Source organism: Ursus maritimus, unplaced genomic scaffold, assembly GCF_017311325.1.
Source record: "Ursus maritimus isolate PB19 unplaced genomic scaffold, ASM1731132v1 scaffold_10, whole genome shotgun sequence".
Lineage (NCBI taxonomy): Eukaryota > Metazoa > Chordata > Mammalia > Carnivora > Ursidae > Ursus > Ursus maritimus.
This window is the reverse complement of record NW_024423344.1, coordinates 29,029,281-29,047,896: the sequence shown is the minus strand read 5'-3', so window position 1 is coordinate 29,047,896 and position 18,616 is coordinate 29,029,281. Positions and strand designations below refer to the sequence as shown.

General features: G+C 38.7%; 1 protein-coding gene across 1 annotated transcript in view; it reads right to left on the bottom strand.

Annotated features, from left to right (window-relative positions):
• Window positions 1–18,616, bottom strand: part of VWA8 (von Willebrand factor A domain containing 8) — a 336,899-nt gene that overhangs the window by 79,832 nt on the left and 238,451 nt on the right. Inside the window, exons 36-37 of the mRNA XM_040623208.1 lie at window positions 15,885–15,966; window positions 12,012–12,216 (exon numbers count right to left, since the gene is read on the bottom strand). Coding sequence (XP_040479142.1) covers window positions 12,012–12,216; window positions 15,885–15,966 — 287 coding nt within the window. The remainder of the gene's footprint in view (window positions 1–12,011; window positions 12,217–15,884; window positions 15,967–18,616) is intronic.

Genomic DNA, 18,616 nt, shown 5'->3' with positions numbered 1-18,616 from the left:
CCCTCCAACTGTCTCTTTGGGATAGTTGGGGTTCAACCTGGATTTGCCCGCTGGGCTTGCATCACACTGGCTGTGGCATTTGCTTACTGTTCCTCTGGTATCTGCACCAGGTCACTCCCAGATTTGTCGTGATCCAAGCCTATGGCACAGCTCATCCTCTTATTAAGGAAACACACAGTGCTCATTTGTATCTATGCCTGTGGTCATGATTTTTGGAATGCCTGGAAAGCTCTGAACTCTCTTTTTGAACTATCTAAAGACAGAATAAAATAAAATAAAATAAAATAAAATAAAATAAAATAAAATAAAATAAAAGTTCAGCCCAAGCCCCACCTCCTTCCCTTATAAATTTTGTCTGCATACCTACTTCTCTTCTGAACTACTATGGCACTGGGCCCAAACTCCCCAATTTACACTGAACTACAAATTGTTTTGTACGACTTGCCGCTGTTTCCTATCAGCCTCACCTGCCGAATTACATAGTATAAATGCCCTGGGGTAAAAACCATGTTCCATATTTCAGTATTCCCGCATCTCCCCACAGGTCCTACGTTGGTGGGTACAGAGCAAGTGCTCCACAAGAACATTCTGGATGGCTGGTTCCCAAGGGACTCAAGTATCTATTGTTCGTCCGTAATTTCCATAATTCAATAGATGACCACCAGCCCATCCCACAAGGAAACTCCACAGCTAGGATCACCACTGTCTCCCTAGGAGATTATGGTTTGTTGACTTTTGTGAAGGCAGGTCTAGATATATACACTGTTATATAAAAAATCAACTAGAAATATGGGGTGGATTTGGGGGGAACCAACAGAGTTTTTAAGGAACTGAGATTCAACTAATAGAACCATTAGATTATAGATATAATGACATGACAGGAAAACTTTTTCCTCACCAAAGAAAGTATTTATGATGGCAAATATGTAATTATATTTGGATCTACAGGTATCAATTGTTGCTTGAAATTTGTTGCTGGAGGGCCATTCATTAGTACATACTGAGATTGTACTTAAAAGTTTTCACTGTTATATGCAGACAATTACTGATAAATCAATTAATTTAAAAAATGCAGTGACAGTTTTTTTTTTTTTTTTTTTTTTTTTTTTTTGTGGGTACACAAACATAGCTAAGACTGATCCTTGACTGGTTAAATAAAATCATGAGAACACAGCTGTTTGGAAAAGCAAGGCAACTTCTAAGTGAATAAAATGCCAGCTTCCTCTGGGACAGACCAGCTAGTCTAGTTCCTCTGGCTTTTGGGTCCTAGCCAATTTTCTGCTCTGCCCTATAGCTTGTAAGCTTCACACTCCCGCTCCAGAAATACTGCACATTTCCCTAGGGGAGCCAATGCTTTTAGCAGTTTTCTGATGGAAGCAGAGAATATTGATGGCCCTGTCATTAGGTTATAGATCGTGGGGGAAATACAGCGGCTGTGCTCTGCCTGGAAAGTGAGCAAAAGTCCATGGGAGAAGACCCATTTTCCTACCTCTGTCTTCCTGTCAGCAAGTCTTACAGAGGTTCACATGAAACTCGTTCTAGAAAATCATCTTAACTCCCTACTGGGCCTTGTGTCTTTTAACTTTTCAACTTTTAAATGTGTTATAGAAACAGGAGACAACTAGCAAATGAATGTCCAACCCCTTCTACAGAATTTTTGATACTACTTTTTTTCCCCTCCATATAGCATTGTTTGGTTGGTTGGTTGGTTGGTTGGCTGGTTGGTTATTTAATTCTACTATAGTTAACATGCAGTGTTATATTAGTTTCAGGTATACAATATAGTGATCGAACTCTTCTATACATGACTCAATGCTCAATTTCCAAGACATCTTTCCTGTTCTTTGAAAGTTCCTATGTTAAAATAGCATCACCTTTTTGTTTTATGAGTATCATATTTTCTCTTAGTTCTCTGAGAATATCAATTGTCACTCTGTGAAAGGTTCTTCTTTCTGCATCATCTCTATTTTCTGTTGATTTGTTTTGATTTCCTTTTTTTTTTTTTTTGTTTAAGAGGCTATCCATTAATATTTAAGAATAAGGGGGCTGAAAACATCTTTGCATAAAGGTAGGTCTTGACAATAAGTGGGTCTTCTTGTAAGGTTACTAGGGAGAAACTTCCAAATATTAGCATCAGAAAGGCTTTTCTCTTGGACATGTCAGTTTCCAGAAAGGATTTTTCTACTCTTCTGCTCCAAGTGTATAATGTGGATGCCACCTTCATGGGATCTAAATAAGAAAAGCAGACTTTCACTTTATCTTCTTGTTTTCTATATGGTCTTACTCTTGTCCTAAATTGTATAAATCTCCATTACAGCTCCTGTTTCTGAACAGCCTAGAGAAGAGCCGGTGGCCCAAGCGCATAAGATGAAGGAGAAAATCGGGATATCTAAATGGTCTCAATAGAGACTTTCAATTAATATTCCAACTTTCAGGGCCACCTGCACGCTCTAACCTTCAGAGGTACATGGTGTCTACAAGTGCGGATGTCCTCATGCTTCGCGGGCTTCTGCACAGTACAGCATCTTGCTCTTACAGGCTTCCCCTCCCGGAGGAACGGGTTTTAGCTCTCTCCAGCTGACAACTCAGTTTACCACCCACCCATTTATTTTCCATCCTCCAAAGTGTTGCTGCGTCTCTAGTTCTCTTTGTCCATGTGGGTTTGTACTTTTTTTTTTTTTATCCTTTATTGTTCTTTTACTGGGATTTTGGCAAGAGACAAACACTAATCACATGCATTTGATTTATCAGGAGTCCCTACCCTCTTCCTCAGAAACTGGGTTCAGGGATTATTTCATCTTGGAACTCCTTCCAAAGATAAGAGTCAAGTTTTTCTGTGCTGTCTTTGGAGGCTTTAATCATGTTCCTGTCAGTTTATTTACCACACTGCACTTCAATTTATTTGGTTATAGCTCTACGTGACTGTTAGTTCCCTGGGTCAGTACCTGTATCTGATTTCTTTCTTTCTCCTAGCAATTCCGGGTGCTTAGCAAATGTTAATTAAATAAATGAAAGAATGGTTGGAATTCTTCAAAGAAGAGAGGTTAGAGATGGTGCCTGTGGCTTGACCTTGCGAGCAAATAGAAAATAAAAAGAGACATTTTTAGAATGTTGTAAGGAGAGACAAAAGAGTACTGCATATGGAAAAACTAAGAAAGACAGCTTCAAATTTGACTTGCTCTTTTTACTGCTCTCAGGACTCAGGCTAAAGATGATGTATATTTTGCTGTGTGTTTTTCGGTCCTGTTCTAATTTGTCTTTTGAATAAGGTTAAACACTATAATCCGCTGCTGACAATAGTCCTATCATTGATTTCCTGCTTTTCTTCAAGCTGACAGGTTTCGGCACAGACCATTTTTTAAATTCCTTTTTTGGGCCCGACAAAACTTTTCCTAAACAGGATTATAAACAAACCTCACATCTTATAACACTAAGATAGATGATGAATTATGTAACTCATTGGGTCATAATTTAATATTAGGTGTTTGGGAACACAAAAACCTCTTTTTAATTTGGCTTTGTTTCCATATAAGCATTAAAGAATTCTATGGCCCAATATTACCTAAATTCTAAGTTTCTAATTTTTATTTGTTTATGAGTACTTTGGTGCTAGGTACTAATGCATTTCATTCTTAAAACAACTTTGTAAAGTACAGTGGTATTGTCTTTATATTATAACAGGAAAGTAGAGCCAATAGGCTGTACTGCTTATGAATAAAATTAAAATTTTATTTATAAATGTAACAGCAAGGTTTTATTTCTATAGCCATTGTGATGCGATTATACAGAACAATATACATAATGAACTCAGAATCATAAACATTCTAGAGCCATTGCTTGTCAACATATTCATTGCATTCGACATCTCAATTTATAACTCATATATTACATAATTAATTTATTTTCCTTTTATACTTTAAATATTGCTAAGATTACTTCTTTACTTGCTGATCATATTGTTAAGTAATATGCACTGGGGATATAGTAACATACAGAATAATGATCTTAAGGTCTGTCATGAAAGAAAAGAGCTAAAATACTTCTGGTGCTGATGATTTGAAAGGCAATTCCCGGTGTCTGGTAGCCATTTGTATGTCTTCATTGGAAAAGTGTCTGTTCATATCTTCTGCCCATTTTATGATTTGTTTGTTTCACGTGTATTGAGTTCGAGAAGTTCTTTGTAAATCTTTTATCTGTAGTGTCATTTGCAAATATCTTCTCCCATTCTGTGGGCTGCCTCTTAGTTTTTTTGACTGTTTCCTTGGCTGTGCAGAAGCTTTTTATCTTGATGAAGTCCCACAAGTTCATTTTTTCTTTTGTTTCTCTTGCCTTTGGAGATGTGTCATGATAAAAGTTGCTGTGGCCGATGTCAAAGGGGTTGCTGCTTATGTTTTCCTCTACGATTTTGATGGATTCCTGTCTCACATCGAGGTCTTTCATCCATTTGGAGTTTATCTTTGTGTATGGTGCGAGAGAGTGGTCAAGTTCATTCTTTTGCACGTAGCTGTCCAATTTTCCCAGCAACATTTATTGAAGAGACTGTCTTTTTTCCACTGGATGTTTTTTCCTGCTTTATCAAAGATTAGTTGCCCAAAGAGCCGAGGGTCCATTTCTGGGTTCTCTATTCTGTTCCATTGGTCTATGTGTCTGTTTTTGTGCCAGTACCATGCTGTCTTTGTGATCACAGCTTTGTAGTATAGCTTGAAATCTGGCAACGTGATGCCCCCAGCTTTGCTTTTCTTTTTCAACAATTCCTTGGCGATTCAGGGCCTTTTCTGGTTCCACACAAATTTAAGGACTATTTGTTCCATTTCTTTGAAAAATGTCCTCGGTATTTTGATCAGGATAGCATTGAAAGTGTAGATTGCTCTGGGTAGCATGGACATTTTAACTATGTTAATTCTTCTGATCCATGAGCATGGAATATTTTTCCATCTTTTTGTGTCTTCCTCAATGTCTTTCAAGAGTGATTTATAGTTTCTAGAATATAGATCCTTTATGAGTCCGGTTAAGTTAATTCCAAGGTAACATATGGTTTTTGGTGCTATTGTAAATGGGATGGATTCCCTAATTTCTCTTTCTTCAGTCTCATTATTCGTGTATAGAAATGCAACTGATTTCTGAGCATTGATTTTGTATCCTGCCACGTTACTGAATTGCTCTATAACTTCTAATAGTTTGGGAGTGGATTCTTTTGGGTTTTCCATATAGAGTATCATGTCATCTGCGAAGAGAGACATTTTGACTTCTTCTTTGCCAATTTGGATACCTTTGATCCCTTTTTGTCGTCTGATTGCTGTTGCAAGGACTTCTAGTACTATGTTGAATAATAGTGGCGAGAGTGGGCATCCTTGTCGTGTTCCTGATCTTAAGGGAAAGGCTTCCAGCTTTTCCCCATTGAGAATAATATTTGCAGTAGGCTTTTCATAGATGGCTTTTATGAGATTGAGAAATGTACCTTCTATTCCTACACTCTGAAGGGTTTTAATCAGGAAAGGATGCTGTATTTTGTCAAATGCTTTTTCGGCATCGATTGAGAGGATCATATGGTTCCTGAGTCTTTTCTTGTTGATATGATGTATCACGCTGATTGATTTGCGAATATTGAACCACGCTTGCATCCCAGGTATGAATCCCACTTGATCGTGATGGATAATCCTTTTAATGTACTGTTGGATTCTATTAGCAAGTATCTTGTTGAGGATTTTGGCGTCCATATTCATTAGGGAAATCGGTCTGTAATTCTCCTTTTTGAGGGGGTCTTTGCCTGGTTTGGGGATCAAGGTAATATTGGCCTCATAGAATGAGTTTGGTAGCTTTCCTTCTGTTTCTATTTTTTGAAATAGCTTTAGGAGAATAGGTATTATTTCTTCTTTGAATGTTTGGTAGAATTCCCCAGGAAAACCATCCGGGCCTGGAGTTTTGTTATTTGGAAGGTTGTTTATCACTGACTCAATTTCTTCATAATTAATTGGCCTGTTTAAGGAATCAATTTCTTCCGGTTTCAATTTCAGAGGGGAGGGGGGTTGGGGGAATGGGATAGGCTGGTGATGGGTATTAAGGAGGGCACATATTGCATGGTGCACTGGGTGTTATATGCAAGTAATGAATCATGGAACTTTACATCAAAAACTAGGTATGTACTGTATGGTGACTAACATAATATAATAAAAAATTATTATTAAAAAAAAAAAAAGAAAGACAATTCCCTAAGGTTAGGTCTTTTCTACAATGAGAAAGAGAGATGATATTTCTGTTTTTAGTGTTAGTTTAAGACACTATCATGCCCACAGTTGTTGTAATTTATAGGATTATTATTTTTGTTGGATATGCGCATAAAGGTTCATGAAAACTCATGGCCTTCCTGAAAGTCACAAGCTTGTTGATTTGCTTGTCTTAGGGAGGTGGTTGCTCATTTAATTTTAGTTATGTTTAGCAATTACGGATGAAGTTGGGATCTAATGGAAGCACTGCTTCTGGAGGAGTGTCAAAATCAGCTGGCAATTTCCTTCTGAAATGGTGTTTGTAAAAAAGGAGGCTTGTACTCATGAACCCATGAGTGTCATCCTATTTGAATGGAGACTTCTTTCCCATTCTTTGCTCAGACTGGATTCCTGGTTCAGAAGGAGCATCGCCAATCTATAACTGCGACAACTGCAGGCTTCAGCACTTCCCAGGGACAATATGACACCATCTTACCTGTGTTCTCAGTACTTCTTTCCTTTTTCTGCTGCCTTCTCTCTCACCACATTTCTGTTGCCTGATTTCTGAAAGACCTTGCAGATAGGTAACTGTGATAATTCTCTTCGGGGAGCTAAAGGTTTAATCAAGCCAGTGGCATGCTGGAGCCTGACTGTACCACTTTGTGAGAGATGGCTGCTGAACTCTCAGACATTTAGCAAGGAGATTATTAACTTTGGCAGCTTGAAACCAACCATAGAGGGAGTATTTACACCATGGAAATTGGCAAACATTATAAATGGCTCCGCCCTGCCCTGCCCTCCCTAAAGAACTGATCTATCAGCACATCACGGGGTATTCCACTCCCCCAGCCTTCTTGCATTTTCATTAGAAACCTTATTCAAATCTGAAAGTCTTATTCAAAATCTAGATTCAAAATGAATTTCTATGGCTGGGAATTTCTCTAACAAGAACAAACATGGGCAAATCATTAGAGGCATTGCTCAAATGTTACCAGATAGGCAAATGGCTAGACCATCTTGCTGAAAACCGGCTCTACTCACATATTGCTAGGAGATATGGTGGGAAATCATAAAAATTAAAAAAAAAAAAAAAGCATTACCCTTTTGGGCCAAGGAAGATTTCCAAAGATATATGTACATATAACAATCCTATAAAATATGGATTGTTCTATAATAATGATCCACTGAATTAGACTGTTAAGTATTTTCAGAGTTACTGGCCAAAGTGATGAATGAAGTACAAGAGTAAACTATGAACTATCCTCCTTAAAAAGAACGAAGGATTGCAAACCCCCTCAGAGCACGTGGAGAGAACAATCTGCATACTGCAAAACTGAATGTACTATTAGAGGGCCAATGAAATGATCTAGTGGTTTCCAAACCTGGAAGCAGGACGTTCCATCTTACTGAAACCTTAAGAAAAAATCCTAACTGTTGAGCTAGTAGTTAAAGAAAAGGCCAGGGGGTGCCTGGGTGGCGCAGTTGTTAGCCTGCTTCTTCCTCTCCCACTCCCCCTGCTTGTATTACCTCTCTTGCTGGCTGTCGCTCTCTGTCAAATAAATAAAATCTTTAAAAAATAATAATGGCCAGGATTATTTACCAAAGTACAGCAATCTACCTTTACTCATATTCCTAGAATATCATCTTTAAAAGGGGGAAAGAATTAATGGTGCTTAATATAAATAAGTTATCTTTTCTACGTATTTGTTTCATGCCTCTATGTATCTACTGTGTACCAGGTACTATCTCCACTGTAAGAATGAGTAAGTTCCAGTCCCACAATGGGTTTCAAAGACTCTATCCATTTTAAAAGTATACAGATAAGAAAGTACTATTCAAAGGCCTCAAAGAGATTCTACCAGTAATATATAGAAGATCTACTTTCTACTTAGTTTATTGTAATTAGACAATAACATTTGAAAGCTGTAACTTTTAACTTTTGTGCTCCCCAAGAGTAGTCACCAGGAGCTTTTTAGAGAAGATGCTTTCATTTCCGAGGAAAAATGTGGTGTAGCTTTTACAGCCTTTTGGGATGAATCCAAATGTAACTAAATAAAAATATGAAAAGTATACTGTATAAATAAAGAACCCTATGAAGTATGGTCAGAAAAATTCTGACTTATAATTAACACACGCTTCTGAAAATATGGAGTCTAAAAGTAATGAATAGGAATTCTTTTTTTTTTTTTTAAGATTTTATTTATTTATTTGAGAGTGAGCGAGCACTCTGATGGGGGAGGAGCAGAGGGGGCTGAGCAGGGAGTCCAATGCAGGGCTGGATCCCAGGACCCTGAGATCGTGACCTGAGCCAAAGGCAGATGCTTAACAGACTGAGCCACCTGAGCGCCCCATAAGTATGAATTCTTTTTTTTTTTTTTTAAAGATTTTTTGTTTTATTTATTTAACAGAGACAGCCAGCGAGAGAGGGAACACAAGCAGGGGGAGCGGGAGAGGAAGAAGCAGGCTCCTAGCACAGGAGCCCGATGTGGGGCTCGATCCCACAACGCCAGGATCACGCCCTGAGCCAAAGGCAGACACCCAACAACTGCGCCACCCAGGCACCCCATAAATATGAATTCTTAATCATGGGCTTTTAGAACAACAGTTACACTGACACTTTGTGTTTGTTGTTACAGCTATTTGCTGTAAGAAAAACACATGTTTCCAATCAAAGCATGTGAAATTAATGAGCACATTTTATATGCAGAGCTCAATAAATACTCTCTTGCAAACTGTATTCATGAAAGAAAACTATCAATTAATTCATTAGGCAAAAATAAAAATTCAAAGCAACAATGGCTACAGAACTAATAACTCTAGAAGGCTGAAATGTAGCAAGATATAAAGGACAGTGATGAAGCGTGTAACTGAGGTATATCTAAACATCAACAGTTCTGCTACCATGCAGAAGAATCAGGAAAAAAGGTGAGTTGATAAGCGGGGCAGGGCTTGGCAGGTGGTTTGCCTGCCTTCTCTGCTGACCTTAAGGAGCGTCTCCTGACCAACAGGAACCGCAGAGAACAGGTGTGTGTACACCCCCCAGGACAGCAGGCCCGGGGCAGCCTCAAATGCCTGAGGTGCAGCGCAGGCCTTTTAAATTTCCGTGATGTAAAATAAGTGCATTTCGCCACTAGATGGAGATCGGGTTACTCTGCCAGGAACAGGGAAAGCAGCTGGCATTTAGCCAGCGACAAGGATGGTCCCGAGAACACACTCTCTTCCCTCAATATTTCTAAGAAAGGCATTTTTCAAGCTCCACAACCAGGAGTAGACAAATGCCGAATAAAGGGCCCATAAATGAGGAACAGCTTGAGGGATCACGTGGTACAGGAACCGTAAAGACACGTTTTTGCTCGTTACTACCATCGCTCCATGATGATTCCTATTTGGATATGGTTGGGTAAACTGCTTGTAAATAATAACAGGAACTTGTCTAAAGAAGAGCAATTAAATATACTGTCTCATTATTTAGCAAGCAGAGAGAAGAGAAGAGATACGACCAAAAACTAAAACAATGGCAGGCCATTTGGATAATTAATCCTGTCTGTTTAGACATAAAGACGCACACTCAGTTTGTTTCTCGGTTTGAGTATGCATATAAATATATATTCCAGTATCAACCAAAATGGATTTAGGAACATCAGGAATGGAAGGAGAAGGTCGGATAACATCTATTCTAAGTTTCTATATGAAACTAACATCCAATTCTCAAATGTGTAACTTTATTTCTGAGTCTTTTTTTTTTTTTTTAAGATTTTATTTATTTATTTGACAGAGAGAGAGACAGCCAGTGAGAGAGAGAACACAAGCAGGGGGAGTGGGAGAGGAAGAAGTGGGCTCCCAGCAGAGGAGCCTGATGTGGGGCTCGGTCCCAGAACACTGGGATCACGCCCTCAGCCAAAGGCAGATTCTTAACAACTGAGCCTACCCAGGCGCCCCTATTTCTGAGTAAGTCTTATTTCTGCTACAGCTGAACTCTGAACTGGAGACATAAAGTTATACATTTCCTGGAAAATGTTTGGTCTGGGAAGGACCAGATGTTGCCTTGTAAACTGTAGCCAAGTATTTTGATTATTGTTGGGATGTTAGATAATATATTTCTGTTCATTTCTAACTTATTAACTATAGATATTCATTCAATAAAAACTTATTTGGTTACAATAAAAACAAATGAATTATTTGTGACAGTTCAGAAGAACAACTCCATTTTTTATCAAATAGCTTCAATGGCCAGTGCAATTTAGTATATGTGAGTGCGAGCATACACAAACATATTAATTGCCTACTGTGTATCAATCAGTATGCTAAGCTGGGAATAGGAAGACGAACACCAGAGTTGGGGAAGTCAGTGGGAAGAGAAGAGCATATGGCTAAAACAAAAATAGGGGTTAACTTTTGTAGCAGTCAAGACCAGTTATGAAAATCATGAGTAAAATTCCTTTTTAAAATTCTATTTTGGAAGAAACTTAATTTAGGCCACAATCTTGACCATTGGAAAAATATGACCTTTCATCTCTATGACATATAAGAAATTGAAATAGAATATAAGAAATACAAATACAATAGTATTTACTCTTAGGCCTCAATCACTCTAATGAAAAGAGGAGCTTAATTCACAAGGAGAAGAAACTAATGTTTAGAATAATAAGAGAAGCAGAAGCATAGTTAATTAATTTTCCAATTATCGTTATGGACAGTGACCAACATTCGGTCTGTTGCTATGACAGATTCACGGCTCTGAATGACCTGTTTATTTTAGAGCAATGTATTTGTTTTAGCTTAATTAAATTAATACATTCATACCCTTTCAAAAGAAGTTGAGGTTGCTTGCCTACGTTGGTTTGCAATCTTCAAAATGTTCCTATAAACTTTCAAGAATCTAAGAGAAATATGGATTATTCATTCACACATCTAAACATTTCTCCTTTAAGGGAAATCACAAAAATAACCACATAAAAGAGTAATTATTAATCAGGTATCAATGGAATAGTTTGTGGAAATTTTTTATCTTGTGAATTGGCTCTTTACAGAGCAACACAGCCGGCAGGAACCTACTTTTCTTTCCTACCTTGCTGGATAAAAATGAAATGTAAACAGCGAAGTTTTCTTCTGAAGATTAAAAAAAATCAATTACAAATAAATCCTTTTCTGATATGCTTCAGTGTTTATGGGCACACAGATTTCCTCATTGTTCATGGGAGTTCCAGACAGCAGCTAGATTAGATTAGCTGGGGACCGAGTCATTTCTAGAGTGTCCTCTCACTTTGGTGCCCTGTTTCCATGTTTCTTTCCATGCAGGGTTGCGTCTACTTCTCACCACTGTTAAGTCTGCATGATTGGGACATAAGAAAGTTGGGACAGATGCATCTCTACTGGGTGTGTCATTTACTTATCTTCTCTAGGCTACAGGTCTTGGCCCCACGGTAACGGGCTGCATTTTATATCAGTATCTCTGCTTCCTTGGTAGCATGTAGAGATGCTGCGGACAATGGCAGTGAAAGTCAGAACAGATGTAAAGGCGGTGCTAGAAACTGATTAATGCTGGAGGTTAGACAACAAAAGTTGATTGTGTTCTCACGTTGTGATGTGAGGGACCTGCATATTTAAGCACTGACCAAAAAATGGGCACATTTTAACTTTTTCACTCTCTAGACGGATAGATTTTTTTTTCTATTATGAGAAATTATTTTAGCTATTTAAACAATGATATTTAAGTTTTGGGGCCAGAAGTTTCCACGACTGTGGCACGTGGAACTAAATTTATACCTGAATATGCACCTTTAAGAGGGAAGGTAATTTGAGCGGTACCTGCATATGTCTGTCACCTTCTTGTCCAATCATGTTTCTCCATTCCATTAGTGATCGCTGCAGATGCTCAAGTCCAGTTTCCCAGAGCCTGATGCGACCTCCCATATCTACAGTAACAACACCACCTTTGCCCCACTCAGCTAGCAGTGCATCTGTGTCCGAAATAGTAGATAGCCATGTGGTATAGGGCGAGAGAGATTCCGACCTGACAAGGAAATTACAGTAGTCAGTCGATTGGTAGTAATTCTGGTTCATTAAACTTGCTATAAAGAATTCTAATAGTAAGCACATTAAAAGATACCAAGAGATTCATCTGCAAGAAAAAAATACACAGTTATCTATTGGTTATTTGTGCTTTTCTGTATTTGTGGACTCCCGATGATACTAGCATTCACTGTCAGAAGGAAAAGAACTCTAAACCAACTCATGTCTCATGCACCGGCAATGCTGGACTCACTCCTTAGGGCTCCAAGTTTCAGTCTGAGTGCTGAAACTGAGGTCTCGTTTATGGGCTTTAACTGCATTTGTATTTAATACTTCGCATTTTCTAACTTAGGAAGTTACAGGAATTTATAACAAGGAATTTATGTATTTCTCATATTACATATTTCATACATACATATTTCCTTTGTTATATATTCATTTCTAGAAATGCAGCTTTTGCCTGTAAGTCAACTGCACACTTCCTTTATCTGAGTATAGCTCTCACTATACAAAAGAAACAGATTAGAAATTCTAATTACCTGTGTTGGCTCTCTAAACACATCTGATATTTTCTATATGAAATAAATGGTCTAAAGGGATAGTTTGACCAGAAAATAAAAACATAATAAACCACAATGTAGATCTGGGAAGACCACAAAACCACTATATGTTGGGTAAAATCTTATAATATCCTAAAGAATAAACCAGACTACTCTGACCTTTCTTTCCAGTCCGCCTTAGTGGATACTCGACAGAGAGTGATGGAGCTAGCTACTCTGGGACACACAAGTTTTAGAAAATGTTAATATGAAGCGGATAATAACAGTAGGATGGGTGCCGGGGTTTCAGAACTACTTTACAGTTTTAGGAGGTCTCAGAAGGTAACATTTGATATAATACAGGATTTATCTCCTGGTGCTCTCTCAAAAATATGTGCCTTAGGAAAAAATTAATAGGTACAGATGGTGAAGTAAAGGGCTATTCCAGAACAATGAAATTTATCTACATGAAACAATAATGTTTGAGAGTCTTCCAAGAGCACTCAAGATGTAAGACTGTGAAGTACTGTATTTACTGGCTAAATGTTTAACTCTTCATACCATGAAACTTGAAATTTATATGGGCAATTTCTTCAATATGTCAAAAAAAAGTGCTGAAAAAAAAATCACATATTTACTACAGTTTGCTCCCCAGCTCTAGAATCTCTTCTTCACCTTGTTTCAAATGCAACTTCCCCTTAATACATAACAGCAAGGTCATTAAAGAGCACAAAGAATTATAGTAGAGTGAGGCCCAGATCTCCAGACACCCACAGATGAGAGCTAGGCAGTATCATTTCACAGATGCAGATAAAACAAAAATTTGAGGAAAAATACTCAAGTTTTACTGAAGGCAAAAGTGATGTATTCATTTTGGCCCTGTAGTTACATACAGTGTTACTGTATTTTCTGTTATTTGAAGTTAGCCATCAGATGGAAAATTCCAGCTATCTAGCAGAATGCTAAATTTAAGCAACTAGCAGGAAAACTGAAATCCAGATGGGTTGTTCTCTTGGACTGCATATATGCCAAAAATGGCAAAAGCTAATCTCAAGAGAAATTCAGGATATACTGATAATGAACAGACTCCAAATCACATGGCACTTGAAATATGGCACGTCCAAACTGAGATGTTCCAAAAGTGTAAAATACATGCTGATTTCAAAGACTTAGAAGAAAAAAGGAATATAAAATATCTCATTAAAATTTTTATATTGAATATGTGTCAAAATGATACATTTTATATTTTTAGAATTAAAAAAATATTTTATTTATTTATTTTAAGGAGACAGTGTGCATGGTAAGATGATAATGTTTGAAATACATCGGGTCAATAAAATGTTATTAAAGTTAATTTCACCTATTTATTTTTCCTTTTTAAAAACATGGCTAATAAGGACTATACGATGACCTATCTGGCTTGCACTCTATCTCTGGTGGGCAGTGCGGCTCTGAATGACGGCATCGTGATGACCAGCTGGCAATGGCTCTTTACACAGCTGCTCTGCCAGATGTTCCTTCCATGGCAGGTGTCACATACGGTTCACACAGAAAGTTGAAAGAGAACAATGAAATAAAAGCCAGGGCTAATGAGAGAGAAATTAAGAGAAATACTGGAAAAAAATTATTAATGCTTCAGAAATGTAAAGAACAAAAAGCTGTTCTTTGCTTTTGTTGCTTGAACAAATAGTATGTTTTAATAAGCATATACTTCATACGGAATAAGGAATTTCCCCAAATGACTAAAAGCCATTCTCCGTTAAACTGACACATTAAGATGCTCTAAGAAGGCATACTTATATATGTTGTAACAACTAAACCTATTTTTTTGAGTAATGCTTTGATTATTCATATTTTTGGAACCTGATTAAGGGTCCTAAGAAATGAAACTGTTTCGGAGTTAACTGTGTACTGTCACACTGGGCTAGTTTCTTCTAGGGCTTGCAGGAGTGGCTGGAAAGTGGCCTGGTGATGCTGTGGGTGTCTGTTGTGTCTCAGAGTGGCCATGGTGTCAAACTAGGCCAAAGTAAAAGATTAGAAGAAGGAGGCGGTAAGGAAGAATGAGGAAGCTAGGCCAAGTAGACCAGAGCAGGTGTGTGGTTCGGCCGAGAGAGGGAGATCAGGCATGGATGCATCCAAAAAGGGGCAAGCTTCTGGTGAGGACACTGTGATCCTCAAGGGTAGAAACCAAGCACGTAGTTTTCCTTCTGTACCCTCAGTCTAGCTGGTTTACGTACTTTGCTTCCATCACTGGACAATAATAGAAGCTGTGAGTGGTCATGAGTTCCATTCAAAATCTCTGGAAGCCTTTAGCTGCTGTAGAGCCTTCACAACATTTTTAAAAACCATTTTAAACAAATGCTATTTAAAGTCCTTTGACATTTTGAACACATTTACCTCCAAAAACTAATATATAAAGTTAATAAATATGGTGGCTAGAGCTCAAGAGTATTATGCTAAGCAAAATAAGTCAGTCAGAGAAGACAAATACCGCATGATTTCATTCATATGTGGAGTTTAAGAAACAAAACAAACAAGCAAAGGGGGGAAAAAAGAGAGAGAGAAAAACCAAGAAACAGACTTTTAACTGTAGAGAACAAACTAATGGTTACCAGAGGGAGGTGGGTGGGGGATGGGTGACATAGGTGATGGGGATTAAGGAGTGTACTTGTGATGAGCACTGGGTGTTGTATGGAAGTGTTGAATCACTACATTGTGTGCCTGAAACTAATATTACACTGTATGTTAACTAACAGAAACTCAAATAAAAACTTAAAAAAAAATAAAGTTAGTAAGGATGAAAATTTCTGCAATACTGAAAACGCTGTTTCAGATACAGAAAAATTTATCATTGGGATAAATCAATGAATAGATCAATGGTAGAGAAATGAAGCCTCGAAGACTGTTAGACTTATACCTATATAACGTTTGAACATTTTTCCCAAATGAAAATAAAAATAGCAGAAAAGCATGCAGAGCAGCAGCAAGATACAAGCCAACTGCAACTGGGGGGGGGGGAAGAGCTTGCTATTTCAGGAGGCAAAGCACACATTTATTCGGAGTGCTGGGTAAGACCTGACTTGCTTTTGATTTGACATACGAACTGAGAACAAAGGTGAACGTGGATTACCTGGGAATAGGGATATATCGGAGTTTCTTTGATTGAAGATCAGTGATTTCTATATAACCAGCTGTTTGTGGAGGGGTCACATCTGCAAACAAGTCATGACATGAGCAGGGTATTAAATTACTGCACGATGCCAAAATAAGGCCAGAAGAAAGCATGAATGTTGCTAAAAGTGGAATAAAGTTACCAGTAGCCAAAGGCAGAGCTCTGAGACCCACCTGACAAGGTCCTGGGCCAAGTCTAGTCTCTAGGGTTTCGTTTATCAATGAAACACAAAGATCATCAAATATATGCATATTAGGCCATGATTTTTTACTGTCAGAAAATGACCTAAGTTCTTTTCATTGTCTTTGCTAGCTTCCCAAGATGAGACGTTTTAGCACTGACAGTTTATTGAAAAGATGTCATCACCCAATTCTGTTTGTCCTTCCTCGAAAGTCACAGTGACAGTATAACGTAGTGGACGCAGCAACCATTTTGTAATCGTACTGGCCCGGTATACAATCCTGGCTCTGACGTTTCTGAATCATGTTTTATGCTGGTCAAGTTAGTTATCTCGCTTCTTTTGTCATTTGTAAAATGTGGGTAACAACAGCATCCGCGCATCATAGACATTATTTTGAGGATGAGATGTACTTAGTGACTGGAAAGCACTTAATCAGTAGTTGCTCAGCACACAAGTTACCTGTAATTTTCAGGGCCTCTGAGACAGGAGAGGGTGAGGTGAGGATGGGCCCGTGGGGGTGAGGGCCCTAGATCATGGAAACGAGAGGGAAGGAGAGGGTATGACATACAGGGGCCAGAGCCCCCACCTCCAATTCTGGAGTTGTTTCCCAGCCAATTCCAGGGCTCTGCTGACTTCCCTTCCAAAGCTCTGAGTATCACACTCATCACTGCTCGCCGCCACTGCTGTGTGCCAGAAACCCTGCTTAGTCTTTGTGGACAACAAAGACTCATGATTCCTGCTCGAGTGAGGAGGAAGCTGAAGCTAACAGAGGTGCGATGATAATGTGACCTGCTTGAGGCGACACGACACGGCTGGAGAGTGACAGAGATGGCTTTCAAACCCCGGCCTTCCTGGCTTTGAAATCTCTGCTCTGCCCACCACTCCCCACAGCTCCTGCCTAAGCTGACCCTAGGGTAACGATTTTTTAAAACAGCCTCATTTTAGAAGATATTGGCCGTTAATGTCTCTTGAAAAAAAATCTCCCCTACACAGAACCCATACTTTTTAAAGATTTTTGTCTGTTGTCTATCTTTTATTACAACTTCAGGTTAGCATGAGATATCCAGGATGTTCACACTGAATTTACCCAATGTAGTTTACAAAAAATAAGAAACTTGGCATTTTTATTTCATGTTTGCAGCCGGAGGTTTCTGAGTAAACCCTCTGAAAAATTCAAAACTCAAAATATGTCTTATTTATTCAACAAACATGGTTAGGCTTACTTTGCACCAGACACTATACAAAGCACTAAGGAGAGAGAAGATGTGATTCCTGCCTCATCTGAGGAGCCCACAGCAGAAAGAGGAACGTTCCTTAAAAAAAAAAAAAACAACAAAAAAACCACACATAGCAAAACAAAACCCACCGTGGGCCTTTGGGGACCCACGGGCCTGGGGGTTAGGTATGAGCTGCAGAGCAAGGCAAGGAGGAGTGCCAGAGGTCAGAGGGTTAGGAGGAAAGGAAGGTCACTTCCAGGGATAGCAGAGGGTAAGAAAAGAGAGTTACTATGGTAACCTGACCACCCGGCTGGACTGGCTGTCCCTAGATGGCCATTTATATACAACAAGCATGCTTACCATCAGTCACACACAGCCTGCATTGGAAATGCTGCCTGGGATAGGAGGTCAGTCTTGGATAAAGTTTTGCACCATCTATCACTTTTGACAGTTCCTGCTGCTAAGACCCAGCCGAAGTAGGTTGAATTATTTATAGACCCAGGTTCTTGGCCAAAAATGACCAGTTATTGAAGCGGTTGGGATGACTAGAGCTGCCTCATTAACCGACTTACATTTTGGCTTGTCACTCACGGGCGCTTTTTTCATAAGTAGTAGTATTAAGCTGAGCTGTGGCCACCAGTGCTTTCAGACGGCCCGTGAACGCAAAGTAAGCCAACTGATTTTAAAATATCTTTTCTCCCACTGTGCAAATTAATTCCATGGCATAAAGAGGGTGAGAAAATGCAGTAATGGCTGTGTCTATTTCAAGAAGGGGAAAGCAAGAATTTTACTCCTGGTGCTAAAAAATATTTTCACGTATCAGAAAAGGCACTTTGTGGCTATAAAGCACTTTTCAAAGCAGTATTAAGGGAGTGGTGGTGGTGGTGGTGGTAATGGCGAGCACTTGAAAAATAATCAGCACTGATGTTTACTGATTTGAAGACAAATCAGCTCAGAATACATGACTGAATCAAGGAAGTGAACACCACGGCCAGATTTCCCTCCAAACTTGGCAAAATCCTTGTTTATCCTTTTTATTTATTTTTTATTTTTTTACTTTTTAAATATTTTTTTATTATGTTATGTTAGTCTTGTCTATCCTTTTTAAATGTTTCAACGCTGTAGGGAGGACAGAGGCTCAGTAAGTTTCCTTTACACTTATAATCCAGGTGGATTTCAAGGAGAGGTACAAGCTATGCGTGAGGACGAGTTCACTAATGATGGAAGGGAAGCCATGGCTGAGTGTTTGCCACACAGCTCCTGCGAACAGCGGGGGCAGCTTATGTGTACGG